This window comes from Pseudopipra pipra, chromosome 4 (assembly GCF_036250125.1).
Source record: "Pseudopipra pipra isolate bDixPip1 chromosome 4, bDixPip1.hap1, whole genome shotgun sequence".
NCBI classification, from domain to species: domain Eukaryota; kingdom Metazoa; phylum Chordata; class Aves; order Passeriformes; family Pipridae; genus Pseudopipra; species Pseudopipra pipra.
In genome coordinates this window covers 49798985-49824643 of record NC_087552.1, presented here as the reverse complement: position 1 = coordinate 49824643, position 25659 = coordinate 49798985, and the positions used below count along the sequence as shown (strand labels likewise).

Below are 25659 nucleotides of genomic sequence, written 5' to 3'. Positions count from 1 at the left end.
AGAAATGTATACATTTAGGAGGAGAACATTTTGGCTGCACGTGTTTCTTCACACACATTTTTCACAGCTTTTCTCAGGCAGTTCACCTTATTCCAAATTCTGCAGTGGCAGGTGGGGAGACCATATCAGACATTTTACACCTGTTCCAGTGCCTAATACCATGATGGCCACTGGAAACTTCAGTGTACAAAATCAAGGGATTTTATAACTGGAACTGCTTCATCAGCAGAGCTGGGATCTGTAACAATCCATTTCTCACAGATTAGCATATATTGGGAAAGAGGAGACTTAATACTTGGCCGGAGGTTACACAGACTGCTTGGCACTCTCACATGAGCTCTGATGGATGTCAGCTTGGCAATTTAAGATGTTAAATCCCCCAGCTGTTAATTCTGCTGGACCAGGTAGCCTCTGGCAAGGGCTACAGTTGCTATGACAGTTCAGAACCAAGTGCCTTGGCACAAGTCCGCTGTCCCTGGCAGCAGCTACGACAGGCTCTGGACTGGCATGGGTGAGATGCAGACACAAATCTTAGCTGATAAAGCAGCAGATGGGAGGAGGATGCAAACAACCAGGAACAGTAGACTGAAACTGCTACAGCTGTATCACCCAGAGCTTGTCTGTCAGAGTTCTGACTGCACACAGCTGCCCCACTCTAGCATCTCTCATTACAATCACAAGTGCTGACCTCATCACACTACCTACAAGATAAGACAGATACTGTTATTACTCTAATACTCTTCGTCCCTCTGAGGTCGCCAGTATCACAGTCACAGCGTGACCTTGTGGACCAAGCTTGCACCTGGCTTTCACTTATCAGAAAATAATGGTGTGCCAACAGCATCACTGACAATAAATTAAATCCCCATTTAGGGTTTTACTTACAGCATCTCCCAGACTTCGGTGAAATATGTTTCACTGGCACAGGAGAGGGAGGGTCAGGCTGGTCTGCAATTTGGCAAAGTTATTTACTTATTGGCAAGCTATTATGTGTTTTACAACAGGTCTGGGCAGATTATCAGAACTGTCCTTTTGGTCTCAAAAATCTGTGTCTCTATGACAACTGGAAAGCTGCAGCATGATTCAGGGATCGACACGGCAACAATGAACCATGCTGTAGTCTTGTCAGCAGCACTCTTAGACACCACTTGCGTGAGTGAACTGAACAAGCTCACAGAAACCTGAGAATACAGCTGAGGAAAAGAGGAAGATTTACTTAGCTGGATAAAAAATGGCAATTCTGCCTTGATTCAGCTGGTTTTTTGGCTGTCTGTTCTTCATATAGAAATAGATCTAACACTAAATATATGCAATGCTTCGATGAAAGCACAACCAATTTATAGTGATATTACAGTAAATCAATAAAATACTCCACTCAAACCTCTACACAGTTTGTTGTCAGAAAAACACAACTGAGTTCATACCTGAACATCCATTATCACCTTTGTTGGCACAGAGCTATCTGACAGAATGAGATTTGAACAGATTTATCACAGTTCCCTGCTTGAGTCAAGATTGCATTGATCCAGGGTATGATTGCATTTAAACTACCAATGATGTACGAACCTACACCTCAGACAAATAGGGATATTTTTTTAGAGATGAAAAACCGTCTTAAATCCAAGATTTCCTATTCAGCTCTTCCTTTGCCAGTCTGCAGGCACCAGATATCTAGTAATTTATTCATGCCTGGCAATAAAAATTCACTAATGAATATTACTGCTCTGGTACCTAAGGCTGCAAGATCTTTGAGCTGGATCCACTTACGTATTTTCCCTAAAGTATCCAAAACCACTAAAAGGGCATCTGTTCTCATCCTGCTTCTCCTCACCAAGCATATCAAATTGCTTCCACAGAAGGCATAATTTCTCCCTTCTCAGTGGAGATTATTGGAGTATTTTGAAAGCCAGTTGCAAGGCTCCTTCCCAATTAAAAAAAAAAAAAAAAAGGCTGGAAGGATGACCAACTCAATGCCTTTTTTTAAGAGCTTCCATTTCTGATGTTCCTAATGAGGGTAGCTCTCCCCCCCACACTTGCTTAGGTTTTGCCACATCTGTAAAGGGAGAGCTTCTCTCACTCACCCCCTGTCAGACTGCCCTTGCTCCCCCACGAGACCTGTCAGCCATAAACCCATGTTCTGGCATGTGTTCCTTCCCATGGGCCCTGCAAAAACTCTCATTTTCTCCACTTGGACTTGTCTCTGGTTATTACAGCATAGCACTGGGAATAAAAGCTCTCTTCTGCTTCTGACCAACTCCTTTAACTGTTCTAAAATACATACTCAGCCTTAAATTTCTTTCAAACTTGGTGGACTAAGACAAGAGAGAGAGGTATGAGTTCCAAAACTCAGATCACTCAAAGAGTGTGTCTTTCTGAGATGATTAACTATCTGAATGCAAAAGGCAAAAGGGTTCCAGCCTGTACATCTTGACTTAATCTGCCACCTCTAAGTGATAGGTTGTTCTTAGCACCTCATCCCACTCACAGTGTTCACAACGCACCAGTGTGCAGGTGAGTCTCCATCCATGCCTGCTGTACTCCCATTGCTGCCTGTGCTATGACATGCACAAAATGCCTTATTTCACAAAGACTTTTCTCTGGATCAAACGCCAGATTCAAGTGACTAGCTCCCTCCCACAAAGCCCAGCAGAAGGACAGTTAACAGCAGAAAATAGAAAAGCACACTTTATTATAACACACTCATAAAATAAGCAAGACAGTACCATGGGAAACATCCCAGCAAGAGCAGGAATGGAGAGCAGCACAAAAGGCTGCAGAATTTATCCCATATACAGCCAATTGGGACAACAAAGTGACTACTCTCTGGGCAACACATTTTGCAATTTGAAACTCACTTTAATAATTTCTTAAGACATTCAGATAATACACCCTAGATTACTCGATATACCCTGTGCAGAATACACACATGGAGTTTGTATCATTGCAAATACACTCTCAGAAGGATCAGCCATGGAGACTCTGCATGCACACAACAATCTGTTAGATCCACATTAACTTCTGACATGCCATCCTTCTGAGTTGCAGAGAACATGCTGGCAGAAAAACAGGAGAGGTTTTAAAATTACAGCATGAGCATCCACAGTAGGAGATTTAAGCATCACAGGAACAGAAAGACTAGCACAGTGCTGTGAAGCTGAGCAAGTTGTTTTTTAGATACTCTGAGAGGCAGATTCACAAATAGCTTGTTGATACTGAAACTGAGAAATTAGCCAAATAGGACTGCATGTTTGCCTTTTTTTCCCCATCAAAACTTAAAATGTATTTTTGGCTCAGTTTAAGCCATTCCTTACCACTCATTTCTTAAGTCAGTCACTAAGATAAAATAATTCATTCTTCACAGCACACTAGTGTTAAGCCACAGCAACTGCTCTGTTTCCACACTTTGGGAAGATTTCTTTCCCCAGAGGATTATAAATCAGTTATGTTGCTTTCACAATGTATTTTTACACCACACACAAATTTACAAGTTACTCAGATGCTGATAGTACAGTCTATATGACTTTCTTTTTTCATTTTCAAAAAGATGGATAGGCTGTCTTTCTATAGATATATAGATTTTAATAGCAAATCTTTGACATTCAATTATTCCAGTACATGAACATATGAAATTAGTCAAGTCTGGTATATCTTCAGCAGTTTTCTACTGCACACAGAGGAATGCAGTTATTTTCACCAACTGCTCTTCTCATTTAGTGCCATCTCAGTAGCCTCAGAGGTACCAATACAGGATGCAGACTGTCCCCTGGTGACCACAGAGGACAGGAAAGCTGGAGCCAAGTCACTTCTCAGCACAGCCTCATCAAGTCTCAGTCTTCAGCCTCTGATAGCCCCCAGGCTAGGGGAATAGTAAAAGGAAAAACTGGGCTTGTTTAAAAAAAAATTAAGGATGCACTTAGGTGAGGGGCTGATTTCTCCAGAAGCAACTGTGCTCTTAAACGAGTCAGTACTTCTGCAGTCAGAGCTGAAGGAAAAATAATCTCTCCACCTGCTCATATCACAGTCTTGGAAGAGCTGGCACACTGTGCTTTGAGATAATGCAATTGTCCTAGAATGTTACAGCCATAAATATAGTTTATGTATTTCCTCGTCTTCTGCCAAGATGTGAATTGCTGTATAAAAGAAGGCTCTGGTACTCATGGATTCACTTCAATTTGTGAAAATGAAGCCTTGCCCCAAATGCACTGAAGTTTACAGATATTATAAATCTTGAGAAATTATCTGCTCAGTGCCTATCCAGTCTCTGTCTTGATCTATACCTATGGTTCCTTGATGCTGCAGTAATACAAATAACAAAACACAGTGCCTCAAATCTCAATGTGGGAAGACGGCTTACCTGACCTGGGACAGCATTAATATAAGTAGTTTCATTAAGTGGGCAGTATACTTACATGCAAGTCCTCCAGCCCTCAGGAAACCGCTCTGCAGAATGGAGAACAGAATTGAGCCTTTCAGATAAAATTATTAATGCTTCTTCCATTAGCTTTCTCCTACCACTTCTAACAGCTTTATTTATTTATTGATCTTCCTCATAAACTTATCGCAACAAACACTAAGTGCAAGAGTAGGCTGTACAAAGGCACACAGGTTGTTAGATCAAACCACAGTGTGTGGGAAACTTCAAGAAAACGTAGATTATTTCAGTTGTGTTTGAAGACTTCATTCATACTGATACAATTTTTCATTGAATTTCTCTTTTCTGGTGATTGGCAGCCCTCAATTCATCAGAAATTCAATCTTCATGGAAACAGCGGCACCAAGTTTCCCAGACTGCCAGCTCAGATCTCCCTGGCCATGCAGGAAACATCTGTGCAGAAAGATACGTGTTTGTCTCCCTCAGTCTTTCAAATACATGTTACCATTTGAGAGCAAGCCTTATTTGTAAAAGGGACAACTGTCCATCAGCATGTAGATGGAAACTGAATTAGACAATGATTCATTTCACCTGAGGCACTGGACTCCAGGATCAGGGCTGCATAGCCATAGTGCTGATGTCCAGGGAAAATGGAAAGACTGCATGGTAACTCTAATTACAGATCTGAGCTATTGAAGTAGCACCTAAAGGTTGCTAGACTGCTTTCCAGTCTTGCAATCTGTTCCTGCTGGTGAGGTGCAATTTTGGCTAATTATCTCAGTGACTTAACTCAGAATATATGGCCAATCTCCTCTCATCTCCAATCCTCATGTGACCAACCTCCTCCACTGTTATTCGTTTATATTCTGTAAATGCCTGTGTAAGTACAAATACAAGCTGGGTAGAGAACGGATTAAGAGCAGCCCTGAGGAGAAGGACTTAGGGGCTTTGTTTGATGAGAAGCTCAACATGACTCAGCAATGTGCACTCCCAGCACAGGAAGGCAACCACATCCTAGGCTGCATCATTTTGTGAAACCCACCCTGGAATACTATGTCCAGCTCTGGGGCCTCCAGCATAAGAAGGATGTGGACCAGCTGGACCAAGTCCAGAGGAGGCCACCAAGCTGATCAGAGGGGGAGAACACCTCTCCTACGAAGACAGAACTGAGAGTTGGGGCTGTTCAGCCTGGAGAATAGGAGGCTTCAGGAAGACCTTATAGCATCTTCCAGTACCTAAAGGGAGCCTACAAGAGGGACTTTCTACAATGGCATGCAGTGACAGGACAAGGAGAAATGGCTTCAAACTGAAAGAGGGTACATTTAGACTGGATACTAGGAAGGAATTCTTTACTGTGAAGGTGATGAGGCACTGGAATGGGTTGCCCAGAGAAGTTGTGGATGCCCCATCCCTGGAAGTGTTCAAGACCAGGTTGGATGGAGCTTTGAGAAACCTGGTCTAGTGAAAGGTGTCCCTGCCCTTGGGAGGGGTGGGCAGGGTTGACAGAGGAACTAGATGATCTTTAACCTCCCTTCCAACTCAAACCTTTCTATGATTGTGTGATTCTATGATTCTATGATCACTAAATTACCTATGGAGAGCTCTTCCTGGGAAAACAAACTTTATTTAAACTTTTACCATTTCTAATCCAAACCACACAGACCGTGACAGACTTATTTGTATTCACATTTAGGGTCCAAGAAACAGAACCTGTAACTCAAATATTTCATACACTTACTGTGGCCAGAAACATGTATCAACAAGATCAAGCACACAGCAAACTATTCAGCATCTATTGATTATAAGACTTTGGATCTTCTCCCTCCATGGAGCACTTGCCCCTCCATTACACCTTGTATTAGCCCACCAATGAGTGTGTGCTGCATGTCTGCCTCCCTCCACACAAAACTGCAGATACCAAGCAGACTTTGTACATCAACCACCTAAAAAGCCTGTTCCTTGAATTCAGCCTATGCTTTTAGTCACAAAAATACCCTGCTCATTCTTCAGTGCTTAGGGAAAACTGACAACCACAGCAGTATCTCAGATACCTTGATGTCCAAGAAGGCATTCATCTTCTTGGTGCAGGACTGCACTCTGCTGCTGAACTCAGCCTGTTCATTGCCCAAGGGAACATGGTACTTTTCAGGCAAGAATTTCTCCCCAGCAAAGTATATCAATTCAGTAGTGAATAATTATTTTGGGAAAATATGCACACAGAAAATGTGAAGTACATGTACAATACATGTGCATTGCAAAATATACTTTCTAAAATGAGTCAATATTTCATTTTCAAAAGTTAATGTAGTTGGTATTTGTATTTGAAATTAATTTCGTTTAGAAAAGTACTTTTTTTTCCTCTCAATTATTGTTAATTTTGTCTGAATGAAAATTTTAATGTAGCTCAGGATAACTTTAAATCTTTCTACAATTGTTCATGATTTGAAAATTCAGCTACTTACATAGTCAGAGTAGTGAGTGAGCCTGTATTGTGGGTTAACTCCAGCTGGCAACTAAGTACCAAACAGCCACTCACTCACTCCTTGCCTTCCCTTGGTGGGGAGAGGAATAAGAAAAGAAAGGGCAGACCATCATGAAAGCTTCATTCTTGCTACTTATATAAAAAGCCCAAGTACAGTGGCCTCATACTTGCCTCCATATTTATCTATCTGAGAAAGTTACACACCTGAATTAAATAATAAAAATTTTAAAGGTTTTTCACCATCTCAGATGGGAACACGATATTGCATAGAAATATGAGGTGTACTCATATAAGACATGCTGGCATAAGTAAGAAATACAAAATGTCCTGATTAATCTCCAGTCTGAGTCCTGAGGTATGCAGAGACCCTACTGTCTTAAAGAAGAGCAGGTTTTGGCCTGACTCACTATGGCACCAACCAGATGGACCTGGATTTCAAATGCCTTTTTCACCAAGTACAACAGTTTTATCTAAAATTGAGTGAGTCTGCCTGGCAACAAAATGAGAGCACTTAGAAGTAGATCTTAATTAGTCAAATGAAATAAGTGCTCAAGGGCAAGATGTGTTTACAAAACAAGCAGACAAAACTGTGTACCATGCAATATTGACTGAACTAAATTAATTGAATGCTAAGCAGCTGGACCTCTGCTGCTAATGTTTACATAATGTGCTTATAAATAGTGTTGTTCCCTGTTTAACTTTGTAAAGCAACTGAAGTCAGAAAAAAAATTTCATGGTTATAGCTCAGACAGGGATAGCCAGCTATTGTACAGCAGCTCTGATGAGAGAGAAAGAGGAAGAAACTGCGGGGTGAAAAGAGTAATTTCTATTGGACTTATAAACTGTACATAAAATGTGCTCCTGACAGTACTGCAAGTAAATTACCTCTGTCAGGTTCATGTGAAGGTATGGAAGTCCTTTGAGCTAGAAAACGAGGTAAAGGACTGCAACACTGAGCTTCCAGGATAGGTCAGGTCTCTCCCAACATGATGATGTCTCTCATCCTGATTCTGGCACTCTTGGCCTGCGCTGCCGGGACTGGAGTAGAAACAATTTGTTGTCTGCATTTTGCTGCTCCCAAAAATGGGGCTTTTTCCCCCCACCATCAAACCACGGGGGAATGAAGGGTAGAAGATAAAAAGAAAGAGGGGGTAAAAAGCAAGAAAACCTCTCTTGGAGAAGTCAGGAGCTTTGGTTCGACTTTCTGCAGATTGAGATACAGTTGGTATGCAGTATAAGTGTCCATTCAAAAAGAGAATAAGAAAGGGAGAAGTAGAAAGCTCAAAACAGATTCAGGAAAAAGACATCTCAGAATGAAAGGAAGAGAAGATAACTTGGACTTCTGACACTTGCTTCTGGAAAAAAAACAAACCCTCTCTTGCCAGTTCCAAGCTCTCAAGGACAATCTGGTACCAACAGCAAATGAACAGGATGCAAGGCAAGGAGAATATTGGGGTTACCTCCTCATACATAGCTGCTGCCCTAATCACTATTGACTAGCCCTTAGACAGGAACATGACAGTGTGACTTCAGAACTTTGGTGGTTTCAACCCCACAAGAGAAGAGGATCCAGGCAAAGAAGTGAGACACGTGGAAGCAATTAAACAAAGAGATCCTCAGGATATGTAGTTACCAAAGTAACTGACATGCCATTTTAAAACTTCATGCTTCAGAGCCACTCTACACGAGTATCTAGTCTAGTCAGGAACACATACCGCACATCTGCTTTGCTAAAAAATTTTTAAAAGCAATATATCATTGTTGAAAATTTTTAGACATCAGGTCATCAAAATGTCTCAAGTCCAAAATTAAATCACCGGCACTGCTCACTAAACATTTGCATATAAGAGACTTCTGAGTTTTCAGTGACATTTTAGCCACTTTAGCCCAGTTACTAAGGGCAGGTTGCTTTTTACTGCACAAAATGTGTGAGCATGAACAAGACTTCCTAATCACACTTCGATTTACAGGAATTATACAGAGATGTGTAAAGTCAGATGCCCTCAACATCGGGCTATAAGTCATCACTCCACTGATGAAAGAAAAGTATTGTAAATATGAAACTAATGTGATGGACAAATCAGGCTGCAGGAACATGTGAGGCCCTTAACTGCTATACTATCTCAGATCAAATGTCTATCTCACCTATCATCTTGTCTCTGAGAGTGGTCAGCAGTACATATCAATGAAGCTGGAACAGAACATAGGATATACATCCCGATATTTCCCCAGTAAACACCTCCAGTAAGTGTTCTGCACATTGCTATATTAAGCCAGAAATAGTATCACTGTGTTTAATAACCTGGATAGATTTTTATTCTGTGACTGATAGCTTCTGAACAAGTTTAAACTTCTGACACTCATGTCAATGAGTGAACACAGTGAGTTCTGCAGTTTATCTGTGTGCTATATTTCCCTTTATTTCTGTCAAACTAACCACTAGACTTATGATTTGTTGCTTTCTTGGTTTGGAAGTCTGATGGATTGTAAATAATCATGTGCTCTTCAAGCTCACATGCTAACTTAGGATCATACAGACTTTTATCATAACATTCCGTCAGCCACCTTGCCTCCAGGCTAAAGAATAATGACTCAGACAGTCCTTTCTTCCATGGAAGCAAGTCTGTTCTTCATCATTTCCATGGCCCTTCTTTCTAGCCAACTTAGTGCTGCGATTTTGGGGAAAGAAACAAAACTGCATATAGTAATGAAGAAATAGCACAACAGGAATTGGAACTTATATGGAAATGCAAACAAAGAATTTTACATTTGTTTTCCTTTCCTAATAATTCCTTGGTTTGTTTTTTTTTTCCTGATAATTAAATGCTTATTAGTAAACGACACAAAATAAAAATAGCAGCATGCCTTACAGAAGGTACTCTTGCACAAGAAAGACATACCAGGTAAAACATAGTAATGTGCATTTCTGATTGTTCATTGCATTATATTTATTTTAGGCTCAGTAGGTCCTTTGACATCACTGGCATATTCCAGTAGAAGGAGCCAAATTAACTGGTAAGGCATTTTCAGTACAAGTTTGACTACTTATCCAGAGTCCTTCAGTGTTTCCCTCTATTGAGTCTCTACTGAGACTACAGTGATTCAGAGAATCCTGTAGTCCTGCTGTGTTAGCCATTATGGAGATACTAAGCAAAACCAAACAATTTCTCTCTCAAAGGACTTTGAAGCTTTTATCAAATCTCATTGGCAAATGAGATTTAAAAAGTTAAGGGGTAAAAAATTATAACAAGTAACAATAAACCAACATTAAAAGTACTTGCAAATTAAGGCAAGGTTCACTCTCTGAACTAGATTATGATGTTGCGAGAGTAACTTTGTGCTGTAATAACATTTATTTTGTGTTTCTAATGGATAGGAAGTGATGTCTCCAACTGGGATGGAACAGATTGCTCCATACATAAAATTTATTTTTATTTGAGAAACCTTCTTAAATAACTGACAATGTGGAGCACATGTCGGACATGCCTGTCTCGTATTGGCCTTTTTAGCCACCAGTGCGCTTGTGACAAACGTGGGTAGAGACCTTTCCCAAATCTTCGTTCGCGAAGCCCAGCCATGAAATTGGAGTACTCCAGCAGTCTAGCCAAGTTTTCATTTGGGTCAGTGTCACTAAGGCTAAATTCTGACTTATATCTCCAGCTAAAATCTGCCATCTGCCTATAGAAAATATTTCTCAGTGAAAAAAAAGGTAACTGAAAGATGGAAATACACGCTCAAACACAGGTGGCAGGGAGTCTTTTCAAGCAATTCTTTCACCTTAATGTTAACTAGTTACAGTTACAAACCACATCTTCAGATCTGTGATGCCCCATTCATATGTTAGGTTTAAGTTGAAATAGTACAATACATTTACCACTGTATGGACCACCTCAGTGGTGTGTGGGAGAAATGCATTATCTTCCTCTTTGAATACAGTCGTAGGAATAATAACAAGAAAAATATAAGACTACATTTAGCAACAAAGACTAAGTTGTTACAAAAGGCATGGTCCAGGAGGGATGGAGGAGGATTGGGTTCCAGCCTCACATCCTTACACAGGGCCAAAAGATTTGGGTCACACACAATTGATGCAGACTTTTGAAAAACCCTATTTAGACACAGATCCTAAGACGAAACTGTGCTTCTGTGTGTTTCAGAGCTGCCTACCCTGGAGAACAAGAAGGAAAAAGGGACATCTCTGTTGAATTGGTAAAGATAGTGGAACCATGACTTTAATTTGCTAAAGTAACACAGATCCTTATTTATCCCAGAGGTATTTAAGATGGTAGGTGCTGCAGTGGAAAATAAAACAGCCTAGTGACATCCAATACACTGTTAACCTCAGCTATATCACAATGTCAGCAACATTTCCAAAATATTTTTTCTGTGAACAGCAAGATTTATACATAATCTATTTCTTGCTGTGTGTGTATGTAGACACTTTTTAGATCTGTGGTACTTCTGACCAAGTGTTCTCACTTGAAGTCTTAGCTGCTGCCCTAGAAGTTAAAAAAAAAAAAAAAAAAAAAAAAAGTGTTGGCACATTAAGGGTTGTATTTTCATTTCTGGACAATATTTTCTAGTAAGCAGAAGTTTCATATCTTGAGCTGGGCAATGAAATATTTTTTAATGGTTTTAAAGATGGAAAAGAATCTTGCTCACAAAGGCTTAAATAGATCAAATATTTTTCATGGGACATTTATTAACTAAAATAAATAAATTTAGTGATCATTTATTATTTAGGTCAACAAAGTTAGACGCAAAATTGCTGGGAAAACTGTTTGATGAAGTGAGCTAGACTGTCAGGGATGTCGGCCCAGAAATCAGGCCATGTTTGCTCTAGAAATACGGAGCCGATGTGCTCAGATCGCGGCTCACGCTCCGCGCCCGGGCCGGCGGATCCCGCAGGAGCCGCGCAGCGACACCGCCCGGCCGCGGAGCGCGGGCGCCCCCGCGAGCCCGCCGGGAGCGGTACCCGGCCGGCGCGATGCTCTGCGGGGGAAATAGTACCGGACTTCTGTAGTTAGAGTTGCAACTGCTCTTTGACAGCTGTTGTGAACGTAACTGAAATATTTCGGTTCTCGATATCTGACTCTTGTGAAATTTGTGTTCGCACATCCTTGTCCAGTTGAGAGTGCTGCGCTCTCTGTCACAAAAGCAGAGGCATCTCTTTAAATTGGTGACATGGATACATGCACAGAGGGAAAAGGATTACATGGAAAAAGAGCTGCAGAGGGAATACGTGGGCAGTACAGATAAGTTCAGTGAACAACTCAGCATTTACACTGGCCACTGCACAGGCAAAACACACTTTTCCTATCATTGAAATAGCTTTTCTTCCATTGTAAATGCCAAAGCATTTGCTGCCCAAAATGAGGGTTTGTCATTACCTGCTAGCCAGAAGTCAGTGCTGCTCCACACTTGAAGGTTTCTTAATTTACGTCACTACAGCTCCTCTCTTAAAGGCACTGTCCACTTCAAAAGGAAGAAGTGATCTGTCCTCTGCTAACTCTGTTCAGAGCTGAGATCAATTCCTGTCTTTAAACTGTAGTCAACTGTCTTCCTCTCAAGTTTGCTGGTTTGGAAAGGAAAGAAAATAGCATGTCAACACCTATAGAACATGAGGGCCTCCAAGCCCTGCACCTGTGAGTCACCACCAGCCAGGAAATGCCTCTCATACACCTGCTCAATGTGCAAAACACATAATAAAGGTCATCACACAGCAACAATCCTATCACGTCAGAGAATGGACTGCCCAGGGAGAGTTTACACCTTCTTAGTGTCTAGCAGAGTTATTACAATGACTGCCAAGGAAATAATGAATGTACTGAGGTTCGCTCTACATAAAAGCACAGGAAGATGTTCCTGCTCAATTACTCTTCTAAAAAGAGAGCTAACAAATGTTAATGCTCCTGATTGAAAAACATCACTATCCCTTTCTCATAATTTGCTTCAGCTTCAAATGAGTAAATTCAAGGAAGAAATCAGTATATTTAAAACAGCAGATGCTTATATTAGATCCATTGTTTGATGTATTTAGAAGTCTCTTTGAAGTTTGTAAAGGTTAAAAACATGGCCTGCCATGGCCAAGCAGTGATGGCTTGTCACCAGCTGGTATCTTCCAGGCAACGTTCTTGCTTTTGCTCAACTGACTTTATAACCTACTAGTTTTACTTTTCATTTAGTAGCCAAAGTCATAGAAACCTTTCCAAGATTAGTGAAAAGCACACTTGTCTACATTACAGAACTCACGTAATTTCTTTTTGTTAAGATCCAGCATCAGCACACAATGTACCAATAACATTGTGCAATCCTTTTGTAGGAGGTTGCGCTTGTTTTCTTTTTGAAATCTGACCTGTGGTATTCCAGGTGTTTATTTGGCACCACTGTGGGTTTTAAAAACTATATCTACAATAATTCACCTTTGGGGAAGGGAATTTTAGCTGCAATGAGGTGCCCAAACTATTCCCTCTTTCATCAAAAAGTCAGAGGAACTGCAGAGGATGGTAGAGGCTGCCTGTAGAGGCTGCATACAAAGTCAGGAGTCGCTGAGGATTGGAGACAGCTCCCTTCTCTGCCCTGGGTCCCAGCACTAAGTGGCACAATGGGAGCAGATTTGAAGGGTAGGGTGTGAAATGGGCCTTAGGTGATGATGGCACAGAACAGAAGAATCAGGGTCATCATTTTCTTCCAAACCCTGAGGTAGAATTCAGGATTCTCACATTTAAATCTTCACCTGTGACTTTACAGCAAGTACAACATCAAAGCAGTGATGTCAATTTTGTTCTTTATTCTGTGTCCTAAAGACAAAGGATGAGTATTACCTCATGCAGAGGATATCTGTGTAGTACCAAGCCCACGTATACCTTTTCAGTATGAGATGACAGTTCCAATTTCCTCTGTTTGGCACCATCTTTTCTGAAAAGGGAAATCATTCAAGAGAATTTTTTTTATAATACAGACTTGCAAGAAAATGAAGTTAACAATTCCTTGCCAATCTTGGTCTCGGCCTTTTAAACAGTTTTAGCAGTCTTCATTCCCTCTTTCAATTATTCTGTATTACACCCTACATTTGGCTCATGTTGGTTCTGTGTTTTGTGTACAAAGCCTTTAAAGCAGCTACTGAAGTCCCACTAGTAAAGAGCTACTTTGACCTTTTGCAGTGAAAAGGAATGGAAACCAGCCATACAGAGCTCTATGTCACAGCCTTGAGATGGTTCATTTAAAAAAAATTAGCATAAGTAATGAAAAGCACCATTTTAAGCTAACAGCAGTGATCCATATTACATAGATTAGTATGGTTTTTGGAGCAATTCCTATAGCTAGAAAACCATGGTTCTGAACAGTTCACAAATAAAATATGTGAACATTTAACCTTGTTCAGCCCATCACTGTGTGTTTGCATCAAAAGATAGCTGTTCAATAACTGCAGGCTTTCCAAGCAGTCTCTGGAGCCTGCCAGCAAGTTCTGAGAGCTTCTCTGATTGTCACCAGGGAAACCATGAACCTGTTCTGTATGTGGCCAGCCTTCCAGAGATGAGGTTATTACCAAGCACCATCATAGGGAAAGACATCTCAAGACTAATTTCCCTAGCTAGATATTGTATTACTGGTGTATAGGAAAGGATAAGTTCCTACTTTTGTAGAGGCTTCTGATGCTATGGTTAGTTCAGCTGGCAAAACTACTGTCAAGTTTTCTAAAGCTTTGAGTTCAAACACATGTTTTTATTTGATCTCTGTTATATGATTTAAACCTGATTAAATCTAACACCTGAAGGAAAAGTTTAAAAATAGATGAGAAGCTGTTCTCTCCTTTGGTAGATACAGGGAGAAATTAGAAAAATGCAATAAAGTGGAACCTGTTTAAATATTAGTTTGAAAATGTTGTCAATTTGAGATTTTTTTGAAATTCAGTCACTTTTTAGTTCAATCAAACTATTTCTGAAAATGATAACAATAATGTTAACATTCCCAGTGGTAGAATGGCAAATTAATTTTTAATTAAATTAGAAATAATCAACATCACTGCTAAAAGGAAACAGAAGAAAGGTGCTAGTTTTGAAGTAAAAAAGCAATAGTTCTGTGATAACAGAAGATCAAAGTTGGCATGGTCTAATTAAAATATAAAATTCTTCATGAATATCAAAGGGTTACCTTCAGCTCTGACAGACACTGTCGGGTAATATTACAGACACCTTAATTCTTCTAGAATCATCTTTGCCTCCACTGGCTCCCAACTCTGTATTTTGCCACAGCCTGCATAGGAAATCAAATGAAAAGCTGGGAACTGAAGCTGGTTTTACTGTCAGAGCTCCTCCAAAAAGAGTTTAAAAGTTTTGTTGATGTTGTATCAGTCTATTGGCAAACTGAGCAACTCAAGCCTGAATGGAAAACTGTTGCATTTTCGCTAGCTAAAAAATTATCTTTAATCTTAAATTCTGTCCTTGTTTTCTGTCTTCTCCCTTTTTACACCTAGATGCTTCCCCAGGGTATGGAGGGGGCTACATGGCTTCTGTATAACAGGAATGTCACACAACAGAAGGCTGAATTTGTGGTTAACGACAGTTCCTTCCACTTGAACCTCAACTATTTAAGCAAAATAGTAAAACAAAAAGAAAAGTCAATAACCAAATTTTGCCTCTGTTTCAGATGGATACACTACTGATGATATTGAATTTTACTGGAATGGAGGAGAGTCGGCAGTAACAGGAGTTAATAACATTGAGCTCCCACAATTTTCTATCGTTGATTACAAGATGGTATCAAAGAGAGTGGAATTTACAACAGGTAAGCACTGGCTAGTTAAAAAAACCCTCTCCTCTCTTCCCCAACCCAGAAATATCAGTGTCTAACTTTAGTTAGGCATTATTTATTATATGATTTCTTTCTTTCAGGAGCATATCCTCGATTATCACTTAGCTTCCGGCTTAAAAGAAATATTGGATACTTCATTTTGCAAACTTATATGCCTTCCACGCTAATCACAATTCTTTCGTGGGTATCTTTTTGGATCAATTATGATGCCTCTGCAGCCAGAGTTGCTCTAGGTAACTTCTTCTCAAAATAACTGAACTGCATAAATACTTGTTGCCTTTGAATACAGTGGCACCAATTCCATATTGCTGATTGCAGCATCATTAATTGTGATCTTACATATACAGCGTAGGACCTTCATTGTCAGGAAGGCAGGCAGGTGCCACCTTGCCTATATCTGAAGCTCTTGCTCTGCAGTTAAGTTGGGATCCTGACTGATTTCCAGTTGTCATAATGGTCTCTGGATCAGAACAAAAATGTCTTGCTTCCAAACTGAAGCGCAAAAGTCTAATTCAGGTATTTAAGGATATCTACACTGTGCTGCATGAACAATCCATGTAGATGTTAAAAAGTGTCCTCTCAGGCCAGATGCATGATTGAAATGTATACAGAAGATCCTACTGATATCAGTGGAAATATACTAGCTTCCTTTTCTCCTTTCAATGCTCTATTTTCAATCAAAAGCTAGATACTTATTCCAGATCTCCAGATCAATGCAAGTCACCCTCTGGGATCAAGTAAGGCTACTGATGTAAATAAAGTGAGAAGCATTTCCCCACATAGAAAAAACATCAATCGACTCTTTGCTATCCAGGTCAGCTAACACCATGTTCCCTAGCCAAGCTGTTGTAAAAATTAAGGCAAGTTGTATCAAGATAGTCTGGGCTTTTGAAAGTTATTTCATTCCCCCTCCATTGCATGGAAGGCCAAGGAAGGTGCTATCAGCAGACCTGCAAGGATATCTTCCTTTCCAGTCCTGCAAAATGCATTCCCTTGGCTGTTAAGAATCTGATCACATAATTAAGCCATCTATATGGGAGTATAATGCTGCCATTATGCCTTTCACACTTGAATCTCCTTCCTTGTCTTGTTAGTCAATGTCTTTTTCTTCTTTTTGCAGGAATCACAACTGTGCTGACCATGACCACCATCAGCACCCACCTCAGGGAGACCTTGCCAAAGATTCCCTATGTCAAGGCAATAGATATTTACTTGATGGGATGCTTTGTGTTTGTGTTCCTGGCCTTGCTGGAATATGCCCTTGTAAACTACATATTCTTTGGGAAAGGACCTCAACATCAAAAAAAGACAGCAGGCAGGGCAGGACGTGCTCCAGGCGAGAAGAGCAGACTGGAAACAAATAGAGTCCAGGTAAAACATCCAAGCTAACTTCTCAATCATTATTTCTACTGTGACAATGTTGATGTATATGATGATAGAGATAAATGCAGATGAAACACGTGCAAAAGCATTTAAGATTGCCTAAAGAAAAATTGTATTTTAAGAGAATACAGCAATGTATGGTCTGTTCCATCTTCAATTGAAAACATAGTAAGAAACCACATAAAATGCAAATGAGTATTCAGGATACACAGTTCTTTGCAGCAGAGAAGGAATACAAGGGTACAAGGGTACAAGGAAGTTAAATATTTACTACTTCATCTGTATATTTCTTTGATATAGAAGGTGGTATAGAAGAAATGTTTATAATAAAGTTCCTCTTTACACACAGAAACTTCATCAAAAACAAAAAGCAAAGACAGACTCTGTTGCTTCAGTGAGCCCTGAATGAAGTCCACATGACAGAGCTTCCAGGAACACAAGGATGCCGCTGCTAGGTTATAACAGCTTTCACATGTCAGGATTTTTCTTTCAGCTAAATTCAAGCAGACCTCAATTACCCTCTCTTAAAAAAAATAAGCCAGAAAAGGTCTAGGAAGTAATACTACGGACTTTTTTTTTTTTACAGGGACAATTTTAATTTTGCAATACATCACTGAGCACTTGCAAACTGCTATAAACCTATTTCAACTTTTCCCAGTTTTTCAGAAATAAACCCTTCAAAGCCTCAGGTGTATTTGGCCCAGTCTGACTCAGAGGAAAATACATATTCTAATGAGCCAAAAATCTTCTTCCTTTCTCTGCTTTTCTTACAATATATTACATCCAAGTATTAACGAGATCTTACCCAGGCTGTCCTATAAACTTCTGTACTGTTGTGGCCTGAGGCAATAACATTTGGTCAAAACTTTATTCGAGCCCTCTGTTCAGCTGGAAAAATGAGACCGACACATAAAACTCTAACAGGTAAGACCGTATCTTGATGGATGGTCGCAATTTCACATACATATCAGAAAGTGTGTTTCAGAAATTCTGTGATGTCTTATTAGTTCTAAATTTGTGTGTCTGGTGTCCCAGCAGCCACACCACTACAGCTAAGCATCATTAACAAAGCTGTCATGTTCTCAGCCTCAGTGAACTCATGAGCCCATTAAAAGTCCTTACTCGCATTTGCCTCCTGTCCCCTTGTATAGGAGATGCTTTATTACAATGGGGGCACAATATCAGTTCAGGCAACCATCAGTCTCCAAGGTCCCACAAAGTACTGTCTTCCACAGAGCAGAGGAGATAAGCCACCCTGTTATGGATTGTTGCACGCAGACACTGTCTATGCTTTTCTATGGCAAAAAAGGAAGGGAAAAAACCCAACAAAACTCACAAACAGACCAGCCACCTCAACAGCTCCTGAGATAACCCAGCCTAGGTGAGAAGCAGCACAGCAAGGATTCAGGATGAAGAGGGAATCAATGCTTCTTCAGAGGTCAGCCTTGTCCCCATGGGCCCCAGTGCACTGAACTGAGAAAAGGATGAGAAAGTGTAAAGGATAAGAGTGCCGGTAAGTTCTTTTTCCTACATATTTGGAGACTTTGTTTAACTAACAAAAGGCCCTAACTCATAACTAAAAGCTTTTGTCTAAATGTTACATGGCAAAGATTTAACTGAGGCTGGTACTCAGAATGGAATGGAATCAAAAGTTTTCAGAGCACCACCAGCATTTTTCTGACAGAAAAAGATGGCATACATGCTTTGTACCAGGATTTGTAAGTGCTTACACTTGAGACAGCAATTCCATTTTGAGGCTGAGAGTGTTTTAAGTGAACAGACTGCTTTCTGCCTGTACAGTGCAGGTTTGTGAACATTCATTTTACTCAGCATGGAAATGCTGATGTCCGACAGTTGTATTTCTGTCCTTGGCAGGAACAATGTACATGGCTGAAGAAGTGGGACACAGTAAGGTTATGTGAAAACAGCTTTGAGATCCTCTCCACCGTGTTTTGAGATTTTTCACTGGTGTTATGATGTCTGTACCAGAGCAGGGGAAAGTTTTTTTGGAGCATAAAAGTACAGTTGTAAGTATATATAGCTATAGGATAATTTTTTCCCTTCTGCTCATGACCCACATCACTTATCCATACAGAGACTTCTAACCAATAGATGATATGTAACAGTGCTTCATCTCTTTGTGCCAGGTGAAGATATTAATCATTTCCATCTGATATGCAACTCCCATGAGTAAAAGAGTTCAAATTCCTTCACCAGATAACAAAAGCATTAGATGTGTGAGCAACACTCAGCAAACTGACCATGATATTAACAGTATAGAGAAGACCAGATGAACAATGAAACTGAACTGCTGTTTCCTATGTGGCTGTTCCTTTCTCTACAGACTGAAGAAGGTGGAAATAGTGTCTTTCCAGTTTCACAATTTATGCCATTTTAATTTCTAATATACAAAAAATATTAATTTGTAGTAAACAATATTTCTGTTTCTCTGAATAAAGCATAAAGACTGTTTATATGTCCTTGCTCATTTGTTGAAGCTAGATGTCATTGAGGAGACCACCGTAATTATGGATAAATAGGACAAAAGCACCCTGCAAGAAAATATTTAGATAGTCCATGCATGCAACTGCTTCTGTTTCCCCAGACAATGATAGTGTGAATGTTACAGAGAAGATTTCTCTTAAATATGAGAAAAAGGTAGAATGCAATCATATTGTGAGTGGGAAAGGGGCTGAGCCATCATAAGGTTCATAAATGACAACACAAGGCAAGTGATAGATGGTCCCTCGCTCCCCGAGCCCGCACAGCATCACACCTTCCTTTCAAACCTTCTGTGAACCACAAAGCATCCAGAATAGAAAGCCAAAGGCCAGCCACAGGTTCTGAGGAAACCATGATTCTCCAATAGAGTGGCTACTGGAAGGAGAAAAAAAAGGGGAATACATAACCACATAACTAGCTCAAAGATCAAGTAAATCCCCACCTGAATAAGTATAGCCCTGCTGAGCATAACCTGTTTCTTTGCAGATCAGATTGTGATAACACTACTGCATTTGTTCCAACAAGACAGCTTGTATGAGTAACATGGCCCTGAATCTTTCATCTTAAGAGGAAGATGGGTTTGTACTGAGATAAAACAGAAGTTCTTACCTTTTATCTCCCAACAGTTAAGATAAAGAAAATAGGTAGGTAAAAACTCATTCCAGACAGCGTTTAACATTTGAGACCTACTCTTTTTCAAGGAATGCCAACATGCTATTCTTCCCCTAGAGCTGACTGGCTATTTGTTATGTGGTCAACACAGGACTGTTGTTTGGGGTGATTTTCTTTTTATTACTTTACTGTTTTACACTTAAAATATAATTTGATGTCCCTCAGCAGAAAACTCATTTTCTAAGTAAACATACAAGCAAAATTATTACTTTTTTTTTTATGATGTTTCCTCAGCACACATCATACACTTTAAAAAATTCATATATATGTACCTGTGCTGATTTAGGCTTTAGGTAGTTCCACTGCAAAGAGAAAATTAAAAATTTATATACTCAATTTAGATACACTCTCAATACAGATATGAATGTTCTTACAAGAAGCATCACCATATACCTGAAGAATACATAAACTTCGATAATTATACCAGATGACTAACACAGCATCAGCTTTAGATCCTTTGACATGTTCCTCACATATTCTTCATTATATGTTCAAAAGACCAAAAAAAAATCAGTTCTCTTCAGCTTTCTACAACTTTAGGCAAGATTTATGCATTGTACAAACCAAAGTGTTCATGCAAACACACATTTAGGCTCAGAACATCTGTTAAGCAAGAAATCTTGTTTTCATCTGAGCCATGGTCAGTTTATGTAACAAAATTTAAGGCACTGTAGTTAAAGAGCAACACGGTGGTATTTGAAAGAATAAATGTATCATATCTGAGCAAGGAAAAAGTACTCTAGGCTTGATATGGCTCTTCCTTCCTCCATAAGCAGGGGACTGAGATACTCTACTCCAAAGCAAGCAGCCAGACAGCTACTGGGTCAGAAAACTCAGTGGACAGAGCCTTGTCTCTTCCATGCCAATTTTTTGCCATGCCATCTGATGCAAATATGTCAAAGACTGTACAACTGCAGTACCTACCTGCTCTCTGGTTCTGATGCACAGGCTTCCTCCAGCACAGGGCCAAGAGAAAGGCCTCAGTAACCTTGTATTAAGTAAGGGAGAAAAGATTTTAAGACAGAAAATTTACAGCATTTACTGTGCATATATTTGCTGTTAATTCATTCCAAAAATAAAAATAGACAAAACTAATAACAAGACTCTTTTGGGGATCTCTTAACAAGTTGTACATTTTCCAGATTCCTGCAGGAATTAATAGAATTACTAAGCTTCAGTAACAAAATCTCAGCTGTACAAGTTTAAGAACATTTTGAAGTGAACTTCAAGATATACTGAAAGGGTTTTTAATTATGTGGGAAACTAACTGTTTCCCACAAGCTTCACATTACACAGAGAATTTGACCAGGTACATAAGAAGAGACTTTATACTTCCCTGAGCTAATTTAGTCAAGATCAGTGTAAGGCCTTTTGTTGTGAATTGCTAAGACTTCAATTCAAAGACCAAATTGTTTCATGATATATACAAATCACCTCACCTAAAATAGTTTAAATGAAACTTATTCTAAAAATAACATGTTCATTCAGAACACTTAGAGTAGGAATTCATACGTTGCTTGCCTCATAATAAACTGTCAGGGCATATTAGTTTAAGAAAGATCCCTGTGAATCACTTCAGATTGTAGGCTGTTAAGAGATGTCTTGTCAAAAGAAAAGTCATAATAACTGCTTAATGATGCTTGCATTACTGTTACTATTATAAGACTAAAGTCAATTAGCTTACACATTAACTTATGTAATCAAAGACAGTTCAAAGAGCTATTTCATAAAACTGGGACGAAAAGGTTGACTATCAAAACTTCTGAGTATTAAAAAAAAAATATCTCTTTCTACACAGAGACAACTCTGAGATCATTATTTTTTCCACTGAAAAAAAAATGTCAGATCTTTGGAGTAATGAATAGTCCCATGGTTATGGCAGTCCTCTGGAAAGCAGGAAACCCTAGTTTAAATCTTCCTTCTGCTTAAATTTGAAGGCTTGACCTAAAAAGTATAAACTGGGTAGTCTATATCTCAAGTAAATATTTGAAAATAGCATGCTCATTTGTGACAAGCTGGCCTCTCTAACCCAGAATATATGAGTTTTTTCCCACCAAAGCAGTGGTGGGAACTGGGGTGTTCCCACTGAATGCTCTTTTCAGCACATACAGAATCAGTTGCTAAACCAGACAAGTGCATTTTCTGTCTGTGCTGAATTATACTCCATTTAGAAGACGTTTTTACCCCACAGATCTCTTGTGTGGCTTTTGTACAAATAGCCCTTTCACTGCTTTGTTTTCAGGTAGCAGGTGCTTAATCTGGTAACTGCATGAAGATTTCTCCTGGCGATGGGAAGGAACATCTTTCCACACTGCCAGGTGGAACCAAGGCTTTCTCTGGCTCTCAGCTATCCTCTGTGGCAACCCCAGAGACTGGGTTTCCCTGTGTGTTTTTCTTGGAGATTTTTCTTGAACATACTTCAAATCTGCTGTAGATTATTATATCAGTTCCTACCTCTGCTATGTCTTACTAAAAATGTAAAGATCAGAGTGCAAACAAAGCATTGCATATCACTGGTGCTTCACAACACCAGATGTTGTCTATAATTACTATTTTATTCCTTGATATAAAGGCATCCACAGACATAGTCTAGACTGTAATATATTTGGGATAGGTCAAACACCACAGCTTACTGAAACCAATTTTAGTATTCAAGCCTCGAGGTGAAGTCTTTGAAGTTTCATTTAAGAGGCCTGTGTTCTGATGTGTATTTCCCTCATACAAGCTACAGTGGATGTTTCAATATCTGTGAATTTGAAACATCTCGGAAGTCTTTATGAAGAAGTCAGAAGTCTTCATCCTGGGAACACCAAAAATTTTCAAAAGAGGTTTTACTACAAACAGGTAGAAAACTAAAGACTTGTGAAAAGGTAAACACTTTGTAGCAATGCTGCCATTCATGGTTAATTATATTCATACATAAGAAAGACAATAACACAAAACTATTTTATATATATACATATATATATATAAAATATTGGACCAGATGTACATAGTGGTTCTAGTTTCCAGTTCATTGCATAGGTACCTAAAACAGTGCCCTGACTAAATAACAGCACAAATAAAGTAAGTGACAAATATATTTGAAACAACTGCTTCTGGTACTAACACATAAAAATGCAAATGAATGTAGGGTTTCATTGAGTAAAATGGATTATGACAAGGCACAGGAACAAGTTAATGATATGCTATGATTTCCAAAATCAATTTTCATCATGAACATTTTACATAACTGTACCTTTGTGCTCTTCCTATCATAAACCCATTGTTACAAAACTCTTTGAAATTAACCTTCAGCACTAAATCTGTATAAAATTGTTTAAACAGTAACATTTTCTTTTCACCTTGTGTACATGAAACCTTCAAGTGTCCAGTCACCAGACATTACAAATCAGAATTTCATAAAGACTGTGACCCAAGTTAAAAATAAAATTAGAAAAGTCTTATTTCACAGAGGATGAGATAACTAACCGAATTACAAGGTCCCAGACCAAGAAACCAGGTCAGGATGGAAGGTACTTAGATGTTTATTAGCTAATTTCACACTAGTCAGGAAAGTGTATTCAGTATCTTTTCACTTTTGTGAATGCTGTACCAGACATGAACTGTCACTGCAGGAGTGTTTCAGTAGTAGAGCCAGAAGGTCCATCTGGGATACACCTTGGGCTGGCTGAGCAACTTGTCTAATCCACATTCCTTCCTTGACACAGGTTGATCCCCATGGAAACATGCTTCTTAGACCACTTGAAACACGAAATGACGTCAGCAGCTCAGATGTGTTCATGAGCCTCCGTGACCCTCGAGCCACCACGTACACATATGACAGTGCCAACCTGCAGTACAGAAGAGCCACTTCCAGCAGAGACCTCTACAACAGGAGTGCTCTGGATAGGCACAGGCTTCATAAAAAAGGACACTTACGAAGAAGGGCATCCCAGATCAAAGTCAAAATCCCTGATTTGACTGATGTTAACTTGATAGACAAGTGGTCCAGAATGGTCTTTCCCATAACATTTATTCTTTTCAATGTTATTTACTGGCTGTATTATGTCCACTAATTTATGCAATAATGTTACCACAGACTGACTTAATTAGACTTGTTGCTTTTCCTTCTCAATTTTAATTCTGAAGAACTTTAGTAGCTATAATGTTACATGTTCAATGTAAGATACCCAGCCATGGAACACTTCTAGATTTAAGCTTTCAAAAAAAAAACCCCAACCCAACCCAAATTCAGCCTTATAGCATTCAGATCAGAATACTACAGATCTGCTCTTAAAAAGCACCTTCAGCAAAAGTGCTATACCTTGATTTTTACAAAGTTTATGCATCACGAATGACCTTTCTGTAGCCACTTTAATTTTTTTTTAAGTGGAATAAAAATTAGTCCCACTGTATTTCTTATCACATATTGGCAGCCCACAGCAGCATGATTCCAAACAACACAGTAAAACAATTCAAAGCAGTATCTATGTCACTATCTTTCAGCATTTAGAGTGTACAGAAATTTGAAGAAATAACAGTTTGGAGGATTATAATTGTTATACCACACATCATTTCAAAAAGTTATACTGGGAAGGATTTCCATAGTGTGTGTGAGAAGTATCATTCAAGGAAAAGTCAAATGACATTTTCAGAGAAGTCGGGATCTTGAAAAGAAATAAAGGGTAGCAGAGAGAAATTCCACTGAATTTCCAAGCAAGGAATCAGCTGATTTGATCTAACTGGACACAAAGTAATAATGTTGAAATTTATGAGAACAATTGTGCCATATGCAATTTTGTATTAAAAAGTAGAAAACAAACACATGTTCATTCCTGGAAGCAATACTGAGACATACCCCAGGCCAAGACTTTTCTTGACTCCCAGGTCTTCTGTGGCTGGTAATTGCAACATTCTCCCAAAAGTTACACACAAAATCACACAGAGTATTCCGAGTTGGAAGGGGCCCATAAGGATCATTGAGTTGAACTCTTAAGTGAATGGCCCCTATGGGGATCGAACCCACAACCTTGGTGTTATTAGCACCATGCTCTAAGAGGAAATCAAACCCAAAATTAAGTTGGCAGATGTCTAGGAACAGATCTGAGGAAATTTCTGTATATAGTTTCCTACAGATTTCCTTACTCCACTGAGGATCAGGAGATGTGTCTGAGTCTTATGGCACACCAGTGATGTTGGGTGCACTCCTTTTGAGGAGCTGCCTCTCCGCACTTGGCTGCTTTTTGCCTAACACAGCCAATTCCAGCCAAGGAGCCACAGGTAAAGTTCTAGCAAGGTCCATGCAATTGAGAAGCAATAGGTCAGTCATCTTCTCTATGGCCAATTGTTTCCTAACAGTGTTTACACTGCTGTCTAACATAGCAATTTATTGAAACTATTATCAGTTAATTTTTTTTTTAATTAAAAATGTTTCATACTTTTAGGAGAGTCA

General features: G+C 39.4%; 1 protein-coding gene across 6 annotated transcripts in view; it reads left to right on the top strand.

Annotated features, from left to right (window-relative positions):
• Positions 1-24634, top strand: part of GABRB1 (gamma-aminobutyric acid type A receptor subunit beta1) — a 128862-nt gene extending 104228 nt beyond the window's left edge. For 2 of the 6 annotated variants that reach the window (XM_064652893.1, XM_064652894.1), the window contains 4 exons: positions 15504-15641; positions 15749-15901; positions 16789-17039; positions 23936-24634. In XM_064652893.1, coding sequence (XP_064508963.1) covers positions 15504-15641; positions 15749-15901; positions 16789-17039; positions 23936-24283 — 890 coding nt within the window. In that variant the 3' untranslated portion in view covers positions 24284-24634. Of the gene's footprint in view, positions 1-15503; positions 15642-15748; positions 15902-16788; positions 19524-23935 lie in introns of those variants that run through there. The other 4 variants (XR_010430173.1, XR_010430174.1, XM_064652895.1 and 1 more) reach the window with 4 other exon arrangements.
• Positions 24635-25659: the final 1025 nt, after the last annotated feature.